The sequence below is a fragment of the Dipodomys merriami genome, unplaced genomic scaffold (assembly GCF_024711535.1).
Source record: "Dipodomys merriami isolate MVZ:Mamm:240054 unplaced genomic scaffold, mDipMer1.0.p SCAF_62, whole genome shotgun sequence".
Taxonomy (NCBI): Eukaryota; Metazoa; Chordata; class Mammalia; order Rodentia; family Heteromyidae; genus Dipodomys; species Dipodomys merriami.
In genome coordinates this window covers 353932-371466 of record NW_027206202.1, presented here as the reverse complement: position 1 = coordinate 371466, position 17535 = coordinate 353932, and the positions used below count along the sequence as shown (strand labels likewise).

Here is a 17535-nt window from a genome sequence, read left to right as displayed (position 1 = left end):
AAGAAAAGCAAGTCCCTCCCCCTGCCTATTTGAACAAGCAATGGCACCTTCTCCCTTAACCATCTCTTATTCCTGCACTTACAGATGCCCCTCTAAGACCTTTCCCAATCATATTCTCATGTCCATGTCAAATGCTCAAATCAGATCAATCACCCAGCTTGAACCTACCATCCTCTCCCCGCAACCTTTTTGGAGACAGGTTGGAAGGCCAGGTGCCACAGCAGCCTTTCTGTGATGATGTCCCATTGTTCCCCTACTCCCCTAGGATGGAGAGGTGTGGTATTCTTCTGTCCAGCAAATAGAGATTGTTCTCCATGGCTGTGGGGAAGGTTCCAGGGTAGAGTGAACCATATGAGGGTTTCTTACTTCTGGAGGGGGGTGGGAGGGTGTACGCACCTTGGGGTTTTTTTTGTTGTTGTTGTTGTTTTCTTTTTTGCTGGTTTCATGCAAATGGCTGTCCTCCAAGCCCATTTTGCTTCTGTCATGATGCCCATCTGTCCTGAGCAAGTCATTCTTTTGTTATTTGGCATTTGCAGCATCCCAGCCATTAAAAGCCCTGTGTTCTGTGCACTGTTTGGCCAGCATAATCGCCAGCACCCATTCAAGGCAAAAGAGTTTTTAACCTGACGGCGTGGAATGTAGACACAAGGGAGGGGCCTTCTGCATCTAATCACTATGTTGCTTTTTCTATACAACTACCCATAAGCCTTTAACCTTTAAACAAAATGGAAAAAGAAAAAATAAAAGGGTTAGTGTTCGGAGGAAGGAGGGAGGACGTGAGTCCTTCAGAAGCCAGTACATCTGAGCCAAGTATGTTTTAATAAACCTGATTTCCCCCCCCCATTGGGACCCTAGTCTTCTGCTGCATCCCCCTTCCCTACACAGCCCTGCCCGTCCTTGCAGACCGCTGGGGAGATAAAGGCCAGTGTGGTCAGCCATGTGTGGCCAGCCTGTGGCTTTTCCTGAACTGCTCGTGTATTTCCATGCATGGGGACAAGAAAGCATGGCACTGACCTATTACTGACCTATTACTCCTGCCTGACACCTCAAGCATGTGTTTCCTCTTAGAGAGCTCCCACCATGCCTCAGGCTGAACTGAGGGTCTTGGGGAAGGAGGGAGAGCAGCTAGGGTGGGACTAAGGGAGGTGCATGTAGACTGGGCATTGTGAACATGTAAACACTCACTGAGCGCTTGGGGGCCCATCCTGGTGGAGGCGGAGGACACCAGCAGTACACCTTCTCCTGCCAGGAGATGGTCCCCCAGCCCCGCTGTCTGGAGTCCTTTGGAGCTTTCTGATGCCATCCGTGACTCACCCAGACCCCCTCCTTACAGAAGGGGGGAGTTCACCCCATCACAGTGGAAGTGAACGTGGGACAAATGGCGATCCGCAGATCATCTCTGAGCCGTGGGAAATTCCTTGAGACCTTTAGGGTATTTGTTTTTCCTTTTCAAATCTCTTTGGTAGGTTAGTGCGCCTCTGGGTTTTTGTTTATTTTGGCTTTTTTCTTCTTCTTCTTTAGGACCAGGGTGAGCTGAATGTTCTCAGGATGGGTGGAGGTGGGAGTGAGGGCAGAGGGAGAGATTTGCTATTCTTGCCATGGGTTCAAAGTTCAATCTGAGGAGTGCCAGGAACAGCTCTTCACCACCCAGAGCCTGTGAAGGCAGCACCCCCCACCCCAACAAAGCTAAAGTACAGACTGGCCTGTCTCTTTAAGATCTGATGGTGTAAACAAAATGGGGGCGGGGGTCCTGCCATCACAGCAGCATCTGTGAATAATCCCCAATTGTAAGCACAAATCTTCACACATCCGGTTAGTGACAGACATCTCTTTGGGACTATCCTAGCCACTCCTGTCCCTTTTATGAAGCTTGTTCTATCTTGGGGTGAGGGGCCCAGAGAAAGAGCTCTGAGATTTTACCATTTAACAGACAGGGAAGGCCCTGTGTGCCTGCTGGGTTGCAGGGTTTTGATTCCCTTGTTGAAAGCTGGGCATCCAGAGCTCCCCGCCCCCCACCCCCAACCCCAGCACAGATGCAGTCAGGGCTACAGAACAATTGTAGAGTAGGGACAGCTTCTGGGTTAGCCAAGACTCAGGCCGAACCCCAAATGAAAGGAAGGCTCTGTAGCTTTGATAGGCGAAGATGTTAGTAAAGATGCCAGCTGATGGCGGTTCTCGGCAGGTGCTTTTTCTTAATTGATCCAAGAGCTCAGGCTCATTTTAATAGATAATATATATTTATTAAGAGCATTCACGTGTGTTTTATAATGTTCCTTGATTTCCCCTTTGCTGACTCGCATATTCAGAAAAATAAAAATCGTTCAAGAAGCTTCAAGACAATCAATATGTACCATACATGATTGTAATATAAATACTGCAGAGTTAAAAGTTGTGAAGCATGGGCAGATAGGTTTTATTTTCAAAATGCTGTTCTTAACCCAAAAATAAAGGCTTTACTATTTACACAAGACGTGTGCTAGCTTGTCAAAATCACCCACACTGGGCCTTCTGCTGATTCTGGGATTTTTTTTTTTTTTTTTTTTTTTTTCTGAATGGGAGAATCTTGGTTCTCAGAGCAAACTGCAGAAGGAATGAATGCAGTAAGTTAATTTATCCGTAATAAAAGCAAGACTTTAATACTTTGGGGCCTAGACAAGGGAAATTCTTCGTGATCCTTGTCTGGCTTTAAGTAAAGCCTCATGTTGGGCTGGGAATGTATCTTGGTGGTCGGGTTGGGCAGCTGCCCAACACCACAAGAAATGAACAAACACTTCAAGTACAGATTGTTTTGAAAGCGGGAAAAACAGTGACACAGCACCTCATCTCCAGTGTGGATGAGATTCCATGGTGTTTTGAACAGCGGCTGGCAGGGGATGCTCCGGAAGCAGTAAGGAAGTATCAGGACGTAGAGAAACACTTCCGGATGATGCAGCAGGCGAAGCCTCCACCCCACTCTTTACACTAGAGCTTGTCTGCCACAGATCCTTTCTGGACTGCACTGAGCAAGTAGTTCTGTTAATTCGAAATGGAGAGCACACTGGACATCTTCCTGGCCTGGGGTAACCAGTGTGCTAGTCACGAAGGGGAAGAAGGGGCGCAGAGTTAAGGAGATGAAATTGTGGCTGCATGTACCTCCTCGTCCTCCATTTTGCATTTCACTGCAAAGAGATGAAAGAGAAAAGTCAGGATTGGCTTCCACCCGTGGGCATATCAGCTTTTGGAAGCTGGGAGGGGGTGGACCAAGCCCGTGGCCGAGCTGCTGGGTCTCCACTGTGGAGGCACAAGTCAGTTTCTGCATGGTTCAGGCCATTTTTTTTTTTTTGCAAGTCCTGGGGCTTGAACTCAAGGCCTGGGTGCTGTCCCTGAGCTTCTTTGTGCTCAAGGCTAGCACTCTACCACTTAAGCCATAGCTCTACTTCTGGATTTTTCTGAGTAGTTTATTGGAGATAAGAGTCTCACGGACTTTCCTGCCCAGACTGGCTTCAAACCATGATCCTCCCATCTCAGCCTCCTGTGTAGCTAGGATTACGGGTGTCAGCCACCAGCACCCAGCTAAGGCCATTCTTAATCCACTGGGAAATGGTTAGACACACAAACTCAGGACCCCATTCCAGAGGCATAGAATCAAATGGGAGAAGAGGCCCAGCCTCCTGCATTTTAACAAGGCCATCGGGGGGCTCTAATTGGTGCCACATGAAGTTTTGAGGCCTACTGAGTACAGGCTGTCTACCCTGGCTGCTGATAAGATTGTGGGGTGGGGTGCCTGAATCTCACTCCAGAAATTCCACTGCCATGGGCCTTGGGTCCTGCCAACAGCATCAAAGCTGTGGGTGGCCAACATGCAGGCAGGATTGAGAGGGACTGCTGCTTTTGGTCTTTCCTTTAAAGAAACGTGACTAGGAGACCCTCAAAGGAGTCGAGAATCCTCCAGGCGTCATCTCCTTTCCTGCTGGCTGCCTGTGAGTATCAAAACTTAGACTGTTTGAAAGACATTGTCTCTGGTCTACCACTGCAGAGGGCACAGGTGGCTGGGAGAAGGGGGAGGGGGACCGGCTTCCAGGAGGAATTCCCAGCCCTTGGGCTTCATCCTTTAGCCTGAAGGAACAACTTATCTGCTTGCATTGGTCTAGGGCTGCATCCAGTCCCTGCCACCCACTACACTGGCGCACTGGCAGGACAAGGAGGGCATTGCAGATGTCTTTATCAGGGGAGGCGGGGAGGGCTGAGCTAGGGACTTCTGCTCTGTCCAGGCAGAAGCTGAGACCCACCATCTAGCACAGAAAGGTTGGAAAGAAAAGTGGCAGCCAGGCTTCATGGGCTCACGCCTGTGATCCTAGCTACTCAGGAGGCTGAGATCTGAAGATCGAGGTTCAAAGCTAGTCTAGGCAGGTAAGTCTATGAGGCTCTTCTCTCCAACTAACCAGTAAAAAGACAGAAGGGGAGATGTGGCTCACATGGTAGAGTGCTAGTCTTGAGCAAAAAAAATTCAAGGGTCAGCATCCAGATCCTGAGTTCAAATCCCAGTAGCAGCATGCACACACACACACAGTGACAATATGGTCTGGCAGTGGAACTATGCCCGTGCCCAGGCCCTGCCCTACACGAAGGCATCAGCCTCTGCAGGGGCAAGCACATGAAATGGAGCATGACAGCAGACTCCATCCAGACCTGTGGTCCCTACGGAGCCCCACACACAGGAACTCAGAGCCTGTGTTGCCTGCAGATGCCACACATAGGTACCTGTGGCAGGAATTAGGACGCTCACAACCACAGGAGCCCAGGAACATCCAAAATGTCTATCAACAGCCCGTTGGATAAGCACACTGCGGCTTGCCTGAACAGGGGCCGTGAGGCAGTGGGTGTGAACAAGCCTGGACCCAGATTAGCTCAGGAAGACACTGGGTGGGTGGGGAATAATATATAGAGTGCAGTGGGCTCTAGTTCCAGAAGATCTAATTGTTAGGTTTGTGTATAAAGGTGAAGAGAAAGGAAAGATTGCCATCCGAAGAATCTGGGGAGGTGGCTCCATTGCTGGGGCTGGTGGCACATGCCTGTAATCCCATCACTCAACAGGCAGAAGTGCGAGGATCACGGGCTTGAGGCCAGCCTGGCTGCAGGGAGGTCAAGGCCAGGCTGAGCTACACAGCCACATGGTGTCTCAGAAACACAGAGGCATGGATGGTGTGCTCTCTTCCTCGGGTGGTAGCTACAAGCACAATTGTTTTATGGTATGTGTTTTATTGTTGCTAACACGTATCTATTTCACCCTCCCCAGAAGATGAAAAGAAGGAAAAATGCCAACCTGTTCCTTGAAATCAAAAAGCCAACCAAGGGGCTGGGAAGGTGGCTCAGTGGTAGAGCGCTTGCCTTGCATGCATGAGGCTCTGGGTTCGATCCCTCAGCACCACATAAGCAGAAAAAGCCGGAAGTGGCGCTGTGGCTCAAGTAGTAGAGCACTAGCCTTGAGCTGAAGAGCTGAGGGACAGTGCCCAGACCCATTGTTGAAGCCTCACAACCAACAACAACAACAAAAAAGCCAACCTATAAGCTGGGTGCCAGTGGCTCACGGCTGTTATTCTAGCTACGCAGGGGGCTGAGATTTGAGAATCACAGTTCAAAGCCTACCCTGATAGAAAAATCTATGAGATTCTTATCTTCAGTTAACCAAGAGAAGGCCAGAAGTGGAGCTTGGCTCAAGTAGCACAGTGCCAGCCTTGAATGAAAAAGCTAAGAGACAGTGCCCAGACCCTGAGTTCAGTCCCCAGTACAGGCGAAGAACAAAAACGAAAAACAAACACAGAATGGCTGGGCACAGTAGTACACACTTGTAGTCCCAGTTGTAGAGGATGCTGAGGCAGGAGGATCGGGAGGAATGGGAGGAGTAAGAACCCACCCACATGGTGGCTGAAGTACTGCTTCTACCTTGGCTCAAAAGATGTCATTGTGGTTGGCTCTGTACCCCAACAGACAGATGCCTCGGTGCCCCTGAGCCGTCCTTGTCCCCTGTGGCAGGCTGGTGCCCAGCCGGTTCCAGAAGAGCTGGGAGAGTGGAAAATCCCGGAGAGATGCGCCAGCCCTTCAGCTTGCATGAAAGGAGAAGTGACCGCAGGGCCCTGCATGCTGATGAGGCTGGCTGCCTGTCCTGGGTGTCTGTCCTCTCCTGCCACAGCCCAGGAAACAGCCTCCCAGCCAGGGAGGAGAAGATGCTATGGGTCAGGCAGCGCCTCACCACACAGGCCACAGGGGGCCCCCACAAAGCACCACCTGGGGCAGAAATCCAGGCTCCCAGACCCTGTACCCGATGCAAAGGCTGCCTCCAAGGGCAGGGTCTGGAGTCACCATGGCCCCGTGTCCTTCTGGCCTGGGGAAGAGCTCAGTACTGGGTCCAATGGGGGGAGGCGGGGGGGGGGGGGGGGAAGGGAGGGGCAAGTTAAGGAACGGCCTCTGACTGCAAGGGCCACTGGGACAAGCTAAGGCAATAGACTGGAAGTGGTTCCTGATGGGTCTGATCAGAGTTAAGCACTCAGTGAGTCTCGGCTGTCTTTATTCTTAGGACATGGTGTTTCCCTCAAGGAGCTCCAGGTCTAGACAGGGAAGCAGTGCCACAAATGGAAACTCTTACTCAGGATGCTCCCAGACTGCAGAGAGAACATACTTCTAGAACATTCACAACAGTGCTAGGACCTGAGGCCATGCAGGGGACTCAGCCATAAGCTCAAGTCTGCAGTCTGTATATGAATCCAGAAAGGCCAGGCATGGTGACTTGTGCCTGTAATCCTGCCGGCTCAGGAAGCAGAGATCAGGAAGATCAAGGTTGGAAGCCAGACCTCAGCTCAATCAATAAGCCATGCTGTGGTGCTTCAAGACTTTAATCCCAGCTGGTGGGAAGGGGAAATAGGATTGAGATCTGAGGGTAGCCCCAAAGACAATAACAAAAACAAAAACAAAACACTATCCTATCTAAAAAATAACCTAAAGGGAAGCGATCTCTGGGTATGGTTCAACTGGCAGAGCACCTACTTGAAGCCTTTAGTTCAAGCCCTAGTAGTGTCAATTTTTTTTTATTTTTACCCAATGATTACTCATTTTGCAGGATTCTAGGTAAACTATAAATGTTTCCGCAGGGTTTTTTTTTTGGGGGGGTGTTTTGTTTGCTTGCTTTTGGTTCTGAGCACTGAACCCAGAACCTTGTGCATGTTAGGCAAGTACTCTCCCACTTCAACAATGCCCTTTTTCAGGTAGGGTCTTATCTTTGCCCAGGCTGGCCTCAAACTGTGATCCTCCAGTCTCTGCCTTCCAAGATTTCTATGGTGTTTATTGAGCCCCAGACACATGTATCGATTGAATGACAGGGAGGTGAAGGCTGGCCTCCCCAGCACAGAGGTGAACAGCACCAGGTCACACCTGGGTGGATAGGCTCTCAGGCTGAGGGAGCAGGGTCGAAGTCTCACACCTAGGGCCACCAGAGCAGCAAGAACATAAAGACGGAGCTAGCACTACATCATCATCTAACACAGAAACAACCTAAACACCTTTCCTTCTCTAATGTCTGCTAGGCTAGCCCCATGTTGCCATTACTGCATAGTGTCTCCCGACACTGGACACCCTTCGAAAGCAGGCTGAACATGGTATGAATGAACACGGGCAAAGCCCGCCAGAGCTGGTCCTGTTGACTTTGTTTCTCTCCACATTCTCAGCTGCTGCTGCCCAGGCCAAGCCTTCATAAACATCCGCGGCATCCTGGTTGCTCAGGGTATATAAAAAGTTCTCACCTCCTTTGCCCTGGCAGAAGGTTTGGATATTAAATGCTGCCTTCCAAACGCGTGAAACAGATACCCCACTTTATTTTTAAGCATCTCCTCTGCAAGTATGGACAGTTAATAAATAATGGAGCAGTGATTGTGATTGGTCCTCTGGGATTCTGGGAGTGGTATTTGATTGGGCTGACTCCAATGCCAGTGAGGAGACCCCAGGGACTAAGAAAAGGTTTCCTATGAAGAGAAGGGGGCGGAGCTACGATTCCAAGCTTGTCAATCAGAGTTCTTTCTGATGGAAGCCCCCAGCGGTGGGGAAAGAGAATGGAACTTTGCAGCCACCTACTTCATCAAGGTCATTTTTGCCCCCATAAACATGGTAAAGGTGTCCACCGCTCCATACTCACTGCCACCAGCACTGGGGGACTCATTCCCAGCCCTACCTCCAGCACAGCTTCGAACAAGCCACTGAGCTTCTGGAAGCCAAAAGCATCCCTTATCTATGGAATTGGTTTTACCATGGGCCTTACTACATTGGGCAATCTTGATATTTAAATACAAAAGTCACAAGCTCCAACCATCAGAGAGTGAGGCCTAGCATACCACAGTTAGGATAGTGTGTGTGTGTGTGTGTGTGTGTGTGTGTGTGTGTGTGTGTGTGTGTGAGTGTGTGTGTGTGTGCTGGTACTGGGATTTGAACTCAGGGCCTAAGTGATTTGGTGTGTGTGTGTGTGTGTGTGTGTGTGTGTGTGTGTGTGTGTGTGTGTGTGTGTGTGTGTGTGTATGTGTGTGTGTGCTGGTACTGGGATTTGAACTCAGGGCCTAAGTGTTGTCCCTCAGCTTTTTATGCTCAAGGGTAGTGCTCTACTACTTGAGCCACAGTTCCACTTCTGGCTTTTTGGTGCTTAATTGGAGAATAGGTCTCACAGACTTTCCTGTGGTTTGAACCCTGATCCTCAGCTCTCAGCCTCCTGAGTAGCTAAGATTACTGGTGTGAGCTACCGGTGCCCAGCTACCATCTGAGTCTTTATCCTGCTTCCCCAGCACAGAGCCCCCCAAACTGTGGGCATCTGTATACTGATGTGTCATTTTGTATGCTAATTGGATGGCTCCTGGGTACCCACACACACACACACAAATTTGGGCCAGTTGCCAGGGAAACCAACCATGTAATTAAAAGTTGCCACTTTCAGCCCCATTGGCAATCTCTGGGGAGGGGAGAGTTGATCACCAAGGGCCAATGATTTAATCAAGCATGTTGACTTAGAGCCTCCAGAGAGACGGTACAGGATAGGATTCTGAGAGGTTTTTTTTTTTTTTTTAGCTCTTTTTTTTTTTTTTTTAATTGTGAAAATACCATACAGAGGGGTCACTATTACATGGGCAAAATAATGAGTACATTTCTTATCAGGCATTGTTGCCTCCTCCTTTGTTTCCCCTTCCCATCTTCCCCACCTCCCCTTGCCCCTCACTCCCCCCCACCAAAGTTGTAAAGTTTACTTTTCGACATAACAATTCGTACATCTCATTGTTGCAATGGGTCCACCTGTATCCCTATTTAAATGATTTGTTTTTTCCCTTCCCCTCCACAAATTATACCAACATCAAATACAGTGAAAACAGGGGTTATACCATGGGGGAGGGACATACAAAGCAACAAAGAAATCATCTTATAAATATGTTAGAAACAATTGCATGAAAGCAAAAACATCTGAATACTTATCTTGGGGTTCATTTCACTTAACATCAACTTATCTGACCTTTCTACATGGTTACACACATAAAAGACCTGGAGGGTGGCAGCCCCAAGCCTTCTCTCCCTCGACCCTCTCCTGAGTTGCGTCCTGAGTAGGAAACCGGCAGGAGCAGTGTGTGGGTCTCCACTGAAAACAGTGCAGGTGGCTTTGTGAGGCTGAGCCTTTAAGCTGGGGTCTGTGCTAACTCCAGTTAGTGCTGGACTTGTTTTACTCAACTGGTACCTGCAGAGAGCAGGAGAATCGCTGGAGTGTGTGTGTGCATGAGTGTGTCTGAGCATGCACATGTGTGAAAGCCTGTATTATGAAGGGATGTGGAAGGTCCCCCAGAGGCTTGGTGTCTGGTACAGCTGGGGGTGCTGCGGTCTAGTTGCACAAGGCTGGGCTTCTGGGGACATTCCTTGAGGGGACCCTGGCCCCTTTCTCCCTCTAGGGACTCCTGCCATGATGTGGTGCCTCACTACAGGCTCAAGGCCCTGGGACAAATGACCGTGCACTGAAATCAGTGAAAACCTTTCCTCCTCTTACGTTGTCTGCCTCGTGTGTTTTGTCATAGTGCTGGAAAGCAGATGAACACACAAGACTGGCACCAGGAAGGAGGCCCCCGTTGTGACAACATGCTTGTTGGGGTCCAGAGGCCATTGGAACGGGTTGAGGGGAGGAACTCAGGAAAGTCTGGAGAAGCAGATTGAAAAATGAGACTCCTCCCAGCCGCTAATTTCTAGGAAATTCAGCCTCAGCCACAGCAGCGGTATTACTTGTAATGGGGAAAATTAGAAAGAAGTACCTGGCAGGAAAACCACCCACTATGTAACCATCCAGCGTAGAAGAAGCTGACCCACATGTGGCTCCGTGTCCTGCCACCTGGACCTTGGTCCCGAGTCTCTCACCCACCCGACATGATGGGAAGGTTTTTGTGGATGTGAGGGGGCTCAACTGAGAAGCACATTAATCATGACCGAATGAGGCATGTGCATGGCTGACTTCCATCTCAGAGGAAGCTACTTAAGAACACTGCAGATCCTGAGGTCTAGTTGAGAACAACTAGCTAAACGCTCAGTGTACCTGGGGTACTAAATACATGGCTTGTGGTTCTGCTTCTTATAGAAGAGGAGGAGGAAGTGGAGGAAGAGGGGAAAGATAAGGAGACACGTGTGTGACACTGCCAGAAGACAGACTTTGTGACAGTTCACCTTGATTTTAATGAAACTCAAATAAGCTTGTGGTTTAGTTGACCTTTGAGGCAGGGGAGTTCTCACTGTCTAGTTAAAAGCATGTGTCTAGAATACACAGCCAGCAGGCTTCCAGCCTGAGCAGCGATGCAGGCCATGAGACACCTGCACTTCCCAAACAGCTTCACAGGCTATGCTGAATCACACACACACACATACACACACACACATATACACACACACATACACACACACACAAATATCCTGGGATGCCAATGGAAAGAAACAAAGGCCAATCCTAGGATACTGCTGACACAGGAGATAGGCACAGACATGTGGAGACTAGGACTTGAACACAGGGCCTTTCTCTCTTTAAGGCTGGTACTCTACCCCTTGAGCCACACCCTTACTTCTGTCTTTTTGCTGGTTCACTGGAGACAAGAGTTTTTGAAAGTTTGTTTCTGAATCACAATCATGATTCTCAGATAAGATTACAGGTGTGAGCTACCAGTGCTGGGCCAAGGGGACAGGCTTTTAATTATTAAAAGGAAATGGTCTGTTCCCCCCTTTTTAATTATTATTATTTTTAACATTTAGCCTCCACAGCCTATGCCTTTAAATTTTTCCATGTCTGGGCTGAGGAGAGTTGAATCTGACACTGTGGCTGTTTGGATTCTAAATATAGAAGAGAAGGAAGAATATTAAGTGCCCAGGCAATGGTCGGGGGAGGGGGGAGGTGGGGATGTGTGGGATCTTCACCCTTTAAGTTAGGCTAACAGACAGCAATGTACTTGACGCCCTTAGCAACGGAAACAGAGGTTGGACCCTAATGGACTTTGAGGGAAACCAAGCATCAACGCATTTGTCCCCAAACAACATCAGAGCAGAGGAGGTAGAGGAGGGCAGAGGTCAAGCTGCTTGACCCTGTAACTTTCTTGCTGTGTGACCCCCAGATATAATTTCCAACATCTCTGTGCTTTCATTTTCTTCATGCATAAAAAGGCCCACAAGGGCCTTATGGTTCAGGGCTAATTGGCCTGAGTTAGAGTTAGAGTTAGAGTTACCCCTGGCGATGCGCCTGGGAAAACCCTTGCCTCACAAAAGACACAGTGAGTGTGAACACTGTTACTGGTGCAGAGGACATGGACAATCCAAAAAGAAAACCAAGCCATGGATGGTAGTGAACACCTGTAATCCCAGTACTCAGGAGGCTGAGGCAGGAAAGTTGAGATTTCAAACCAGCCTATGCTAAACAGAGAGACCCTCTATTAAAAAATGATTTTTTTTTAAAAAGGAAAGTCATCTGCATTTCTTTTATTTCTTCTTTTGTAGTACTAAGGTTTAAACTTAGGGCCTTGTTCTCTTGCTTACCTTTTTCTGCCCATGGTGGTGCTCTCCTTGAGTGACACCTTCAGTAGCTCCTTTCTGTTGGAGATGGAGTCATGGACTTTTCTGACCAGACTGGCTTTGAACCATGACCTTCCAGATCTTGGCCTCCTGAGTAGCTAGGATTACAAGCGTGAGCCACAGTACCTGCTATGGCTTTTTAATCACTGCTGGTCCTACACATACATTTGATGAGGACAGGCAGGACCACAGCCAACATGAAGAACAATACATACTAACCATGCTTAACACTCCACAACTCAAGTGGTAGAGTACCTCACTAGCAAGCTTGAGGCCCTGAATTCAAATCACAGTACAATCATGGAAGAAGAAGGAGAATGAGGAGGAAGAGGAGAGAGAGGAGCAAGAGAAGAGGGAGGAGGAAGAGAAAAAGGAGGAGAAGGAAGAGGGGAAGGAGCAGGAGGAAGAAGAAGAGGAGGAGGAAGAGGAAGAAGAGGAGGAAGAAAAGTAGTTTTTCCTTTATTAGCCACTTAATGTGAGCCAGACAGGAGTCTAGGCAGATGTTACTAACTGTTAGCTTCATATCTTCTTGCTATGGTAATGGTGTGCAGGAAGGCTGGGCTATCCCCTCCCCTGGACAGCTTTCCAGGGGTTCCCAGTTTTCTCTAGCTGTTGGCAAGCCCCCTGCATTTTCAGAATCACCAGGAGGAGTGGCCAGCAATGAGTAAGGAAACTAAGCTGAGGAAGTTAGAAATGCTCATTTGCATAAGTGTGAAGTTGGGGGTCTTGAACTTCGGGGCTCTACTTTTGTTTCTCAGCAGAGCAGTACGATCTGAAGTCTGAGCATTTTGGGAGAAGGCATGTCCTGGCTGTGTGGACTTCGGCAAAGTTCAAATGACAAGATCTGTGTGAAAGCTGACATCATCTAAGCACCCCCAGCTGCTGCTGAGTCAGAGAAACAGAAGAGACGGAAGCAAAGTATGAAGTCACTAGATGTCTCTTAAGAATGCTTTCTTTTGTGGGTTGAAATGGAGAGGGAGAGAAGGAAGAGAGAGAAAAAGGCAAATGAAAATGGCACCCTCTGGATTTATAGGTCTCTTTCTTTTTAAAGGGCCAGGGTACTATGTAAACAATGACCTCAGAACCCTGTTTGAGGCATAGTAATTCTTACTTTACAAGGTGCAAAAATGAAGCACAAAGATGATATCACCCATCAAAGTCCCACAGTGGCTGGTGGCATTAAGTACAAATCGATGCATCTTCCAGTGATAAATTGGTGACATCTAAATCGAATATATGCATGCCCTTGGACCCAGCCAATCTACATCTAAGAATCTGTCCTATAGAAATATTGTGTACGAGAAAATATGCCTACAAAAGTGGTATGGGAGGGATGGGCACAGTGGCATGTGTCTATAATCCCAGGCACACATCTATAATCAGGAGGCAGAGACAAGAGGATCAAAGTTGAATTGACCTACCGCCTGGGCAAAGTTAGCTTGAGATCTTACGTGAAATACATACATACACACATACACACATACACACATACACACATACATACATACATAAAAGCAAAAGCAAAAGTTCTGGGAGTGTAGCTAAAGTAGCAGAATGCCCAAGTGCAAGGCATGAGTTCAAGCCACCATACTGGAAGGGGAAAAGGGGCAGGGAAGAGGGATGAATTAGGTACTCAGCCTCCCCTACCCCCATCCTCCCCTACATATCAGTGGCCTGTGGCCATCATTGCAGTGTTGGCAGGCAGGGTAGGATGGTGCCACTGCCCATCCTGTGGTCCCTGATGGGAAGGTCCGCTGGGCCAGTGTGTTATAGTAGACACTTGGGCTGGTGGATGGTCCTAGGCAGCCTCTTTGGCACTAGGCAGACCTGGGTCTAAATCTCTGGTCTCTGTGTTACCTAGGCAGGTCAGGTGCCCTCCCAGCTCTGTTCTGCTTTTGTGGTCAGTGGAGATGGTGGCATCTTTCCCTGACAGAGGGGTAAGACCTGCAGGGAAAACTGGTGCTCAGACTTGAGACTGGCACCAGATATGTGCCAGAAGCAATCTAGGCAGCATCTAAGTCACTGCAGATACCCTGGCCAGGGTGAGGTGCTTAGTTTTTGTGTGTGTGTGGAGGGGGGTTGTTTGTTTGTCAGTTGTGGGGCTTGAACTCTTGGCCTGGGCACTGTCCCTCAGCTCTTCAGCTCAAGGCGAGCACTCTACCATTTGAGCCACAGCACCACTTCCAGTTTTCTGATAGTTTATAAGAGTCTCACGGACTTTCCTGTCGGAGCTGGCTTTAAACCATGATCCTATCTCAGTCTCCTGAGTAGTTAGGATTATAGGCATGAGCTACCAGCTTCCAGCGTGAGGTGCTTAAACACATTTGTGTGTGTGTGTGTGTGTGTGTGTGTGTGTGTGTGTTGTTTGCTGGGGGTCAAACCCAGGGCCTTGTGCATTCTAGGCGTTCACTCTTTCCCTAAGCTACATCCCTAGCCTGAGAAAATCCTTTCAACAGTAGTGAAATCTTAAAAGCCAGGACTTGTTATACAATCTAAACTTATAGCAGGGAAAGGAATGTTTCTTTAGCTCCTCTTGTTGCTGGATTTCATCTTCTCCTAGTAGAAGCACTGCTCTAAACAGATGGAGAAAGGGAAGAAAATCGGCCACTATGTGTGTACTCCAGACCTATTTGTGAGTGAAAACCACGAATCTTAGCTCTAGGAAGGCGTATGCTTCCAGGAAACTTGTTTCATTTGAGGACACAATACACTCTGAACAATCCTCTTTTCTTTATTGCTCTGGCTTCTAGGAAGCTCAGAGCCCTATTTCTATTTATTATAGGAACATTTTTGCCACTATTGTGTAAGGTATCAGAAAAGGGCCCAATGTTTCCTGAATAACTGGTTTGTCTTTTTGCTTAGAGACGTCATAGTGACTTAGTTAACACTGCATTTCCTCTTTGTCCTGTCTCTAAGAATATTTCTGTGTTTGTTGAATGGGGCTGAACTTTCAGTTACAAGACAAATCATTTCTGGGGATCTAATGGAGAGAGTGGCAGGGTGACTGTAGTTAGCAAAACTTTACTGTTTACATGAAGTTTGATAAGAGGGAAGACCATAAATGTCCTCACCCCCACACACACACCTACTCAAGTGGTAATTATGGGAGATGACTGATGTGGTCAACAATTTAGTTGTGCTAATCATTAAGCAACACAGATTTATATTAACTAGAGCAATGCCTTGTACTTCTTTTAAAATGTGTATGTATGTATATATATATATATATATATCTTCATACTAAGGGCCTTGTGCTTGCTAGATAGGTGTTCTACCACTTTAGCCATGTGTACCCAGATTTTCAAGGTAGGGTCTTGCTTTATGCCCAGTCCTTCCTGGGCTTTGATTCTCCTATTTGTTCCTCCCCAAGTTACTGGGGAAGGCAAGGAAGGCACCACTTCACTCAGTCATTGGTTGAAACAGAGTCTCATATATTTTTTGAGAGGGAGGGTGGGGGGCAGCTGGACTGGCTTCAAACTATGGTCCCTTAATCTCCACTTCCCAAATAGCCAGGATTACAGGCTTGAGCCATCACACCCAGATATATTAGTTTTATTTGCGTTTAGTATTTTAAAATAAAAAATAAATCTCTAGCAACTGTAGAGTCTTACGGCATTTTACTAACAGCATTCAGTGCCTTCATTTCTTTCCCCTAATCTTAATTTTAAACTCAGTAATGTTTATCTAAAATACTACGTCATGCATGTTTCTATAACTATTACAAACCGCTTAAGCAGGAAATAGACAGTTAAATCTCTTTTGACAGATCACATACTCCTTCCTCTCCCTACCTTGCCTTCAAAGTGTCAAGTGATAAAGTCATTTCGATTCTTTGGGAAGTAACACTGTGGCTCAAATGGTATAGCTCTAGCCTTGACTGCAAAGAGGCTCAGGGACAGTGCCTAGGCCCAGAGTTCAAGCCCCAAGGCTGGCAATAAATAAATAAATAAGAACAACAGAGATTCTTTATACAAGGCCCAGCTGGATGTGGTAGCTCACACCTGTAATCCCACATCTGTAGGAGGCATAGGTCTGAGGCAGGTCCTTAAACAAAAATAAGACCCTCTCTGAAACTAATAATATAAATAAAAAAGGAATAGAGTGTGGCTGAAGCTCAAAGAGTTCAATCTATAAAAATGCACCCATGAGGAAAATTTGCCTGTTGGTGAGGGTGGCAATGCGATCTGATCTGCGGCTGGGTTACTGAAATCATCTCCACAGCTCCTTTCTCCATGGGCCTACAAGATGCCTGCTATTGGAGGCAGGCACCATTGAGGGCAAAGTCCCATGTTAACACACTTTCACAGCATCCTTTGTGTTATTATTTTGGCTTAAACTTTCTGAAGAGGGCCAGCATGCTCAGAAGCGCTCCTGTCCACTGCCACCTCTATGACTCAGCTGCATACACCCCAAAGTATCTTTGTGGACCATTTTAACCTTTCTAAGGGGTCCTCATGACCTTGAGTTCGGCATACTGAGTAGCCGCACACCATCTTTCCTTTTTGTCTGTGACCTTACACTGAGCCCACCCAAGGGCTGGCCTAGGGACCATGTGTAGGCTCCCGAATAAGCCCTCCATGTCCTTGGTTTCAGGAGGGCTGCTTTGAAATAGTTCCCTACTCTCCATACCTGCGGCAGGTGACAAATCCTTCCCCCCCCTCCTTCTTGGCAATGCTTATTTTGGCTCTGTACCCATCAAGATAGGTACCATTGTGTTCCGTTACTGATATTCAATTACAAAGTACATTTGAAAACAATTACCATCTGAAGCTAAAAAATATGCTGTTAATCTAGACAGGGTGTGTGTGTGTGTGTGTGTATGTGTGTGTGTGTGTGTGTGTGTGTGTGTGTGTGTGTGTGTGTGTGTGTGTACACATGCACGCATGCACATGCACATGCACATGCACGCACTGATCCTGGGGCTTGAACTCAGGGTCTGGGCAATGTCCCTAAGCTTTTTCACTCAAGTCTGGTGTCCTAACACTTGAGCAACAGCTCCACTTCTGGCTTTTTGGTCGTTAATTGGACATAAGAGTCTCATGGACTTTCCTACCCACACTGGCTTCGAATCTCAGTCCTAAAATCTCAGCCTCTTGAATATCAAGGATTACAGGCATAAGCCAGCAGTGCCTGGCTGAGACAGAATTTTTTACAAGATCGCCAACATGACTTAGACATCTTTTTAATTGCACTGGTTGAACGTTTTAACACACACATTTAAAAATAATTTAAGCATCTGTCCCAATGGCTAGAGACTGGAGGATAACTTCATACCATTCTGTCCTACAAGAAAATACTGTTTGGGATGGCAGCCTGACTCAGTGTAACATGAGACTGGTTATATATGACCGGAATTCTGTCCCAACAGCTGACATTCCTCTCCTTAGACCACCTGTCTGCACCAAGTTGCTCAAAAAAAAAAAAAAAAAAGAAGAACTTTTTCTAATA

The 17535-nt window shown here is 47.6% G+C and overlaps 1 protein-coding gene across 2 annotated transcripts in view; it reads right to left on the bottom strand.

The window, feature by feature from the left end:
• Positions 1-2501: 2501 nt before the first annotated feature.
• Positions 2502-17535, bottom strand: part of LOC138814922 (IQ domain-containing protein K-like) — a 68609-nt gene continuing 53575 nt past the window's right edge. For both annotated transcript variants that reach the window (XM_070004048.1, XM_070004049.1), the window contains one exon: positions 2502-3158. In XM_070004048.1, coding sequence (XP_069860149.1) covers positions 3103-3158 — 56 coding nt within the window. In that variant the 3' untranslated portion in view covers positions 2502-3102. The remainder of the gene's footprint in view (positions 3159-17535) is intronic.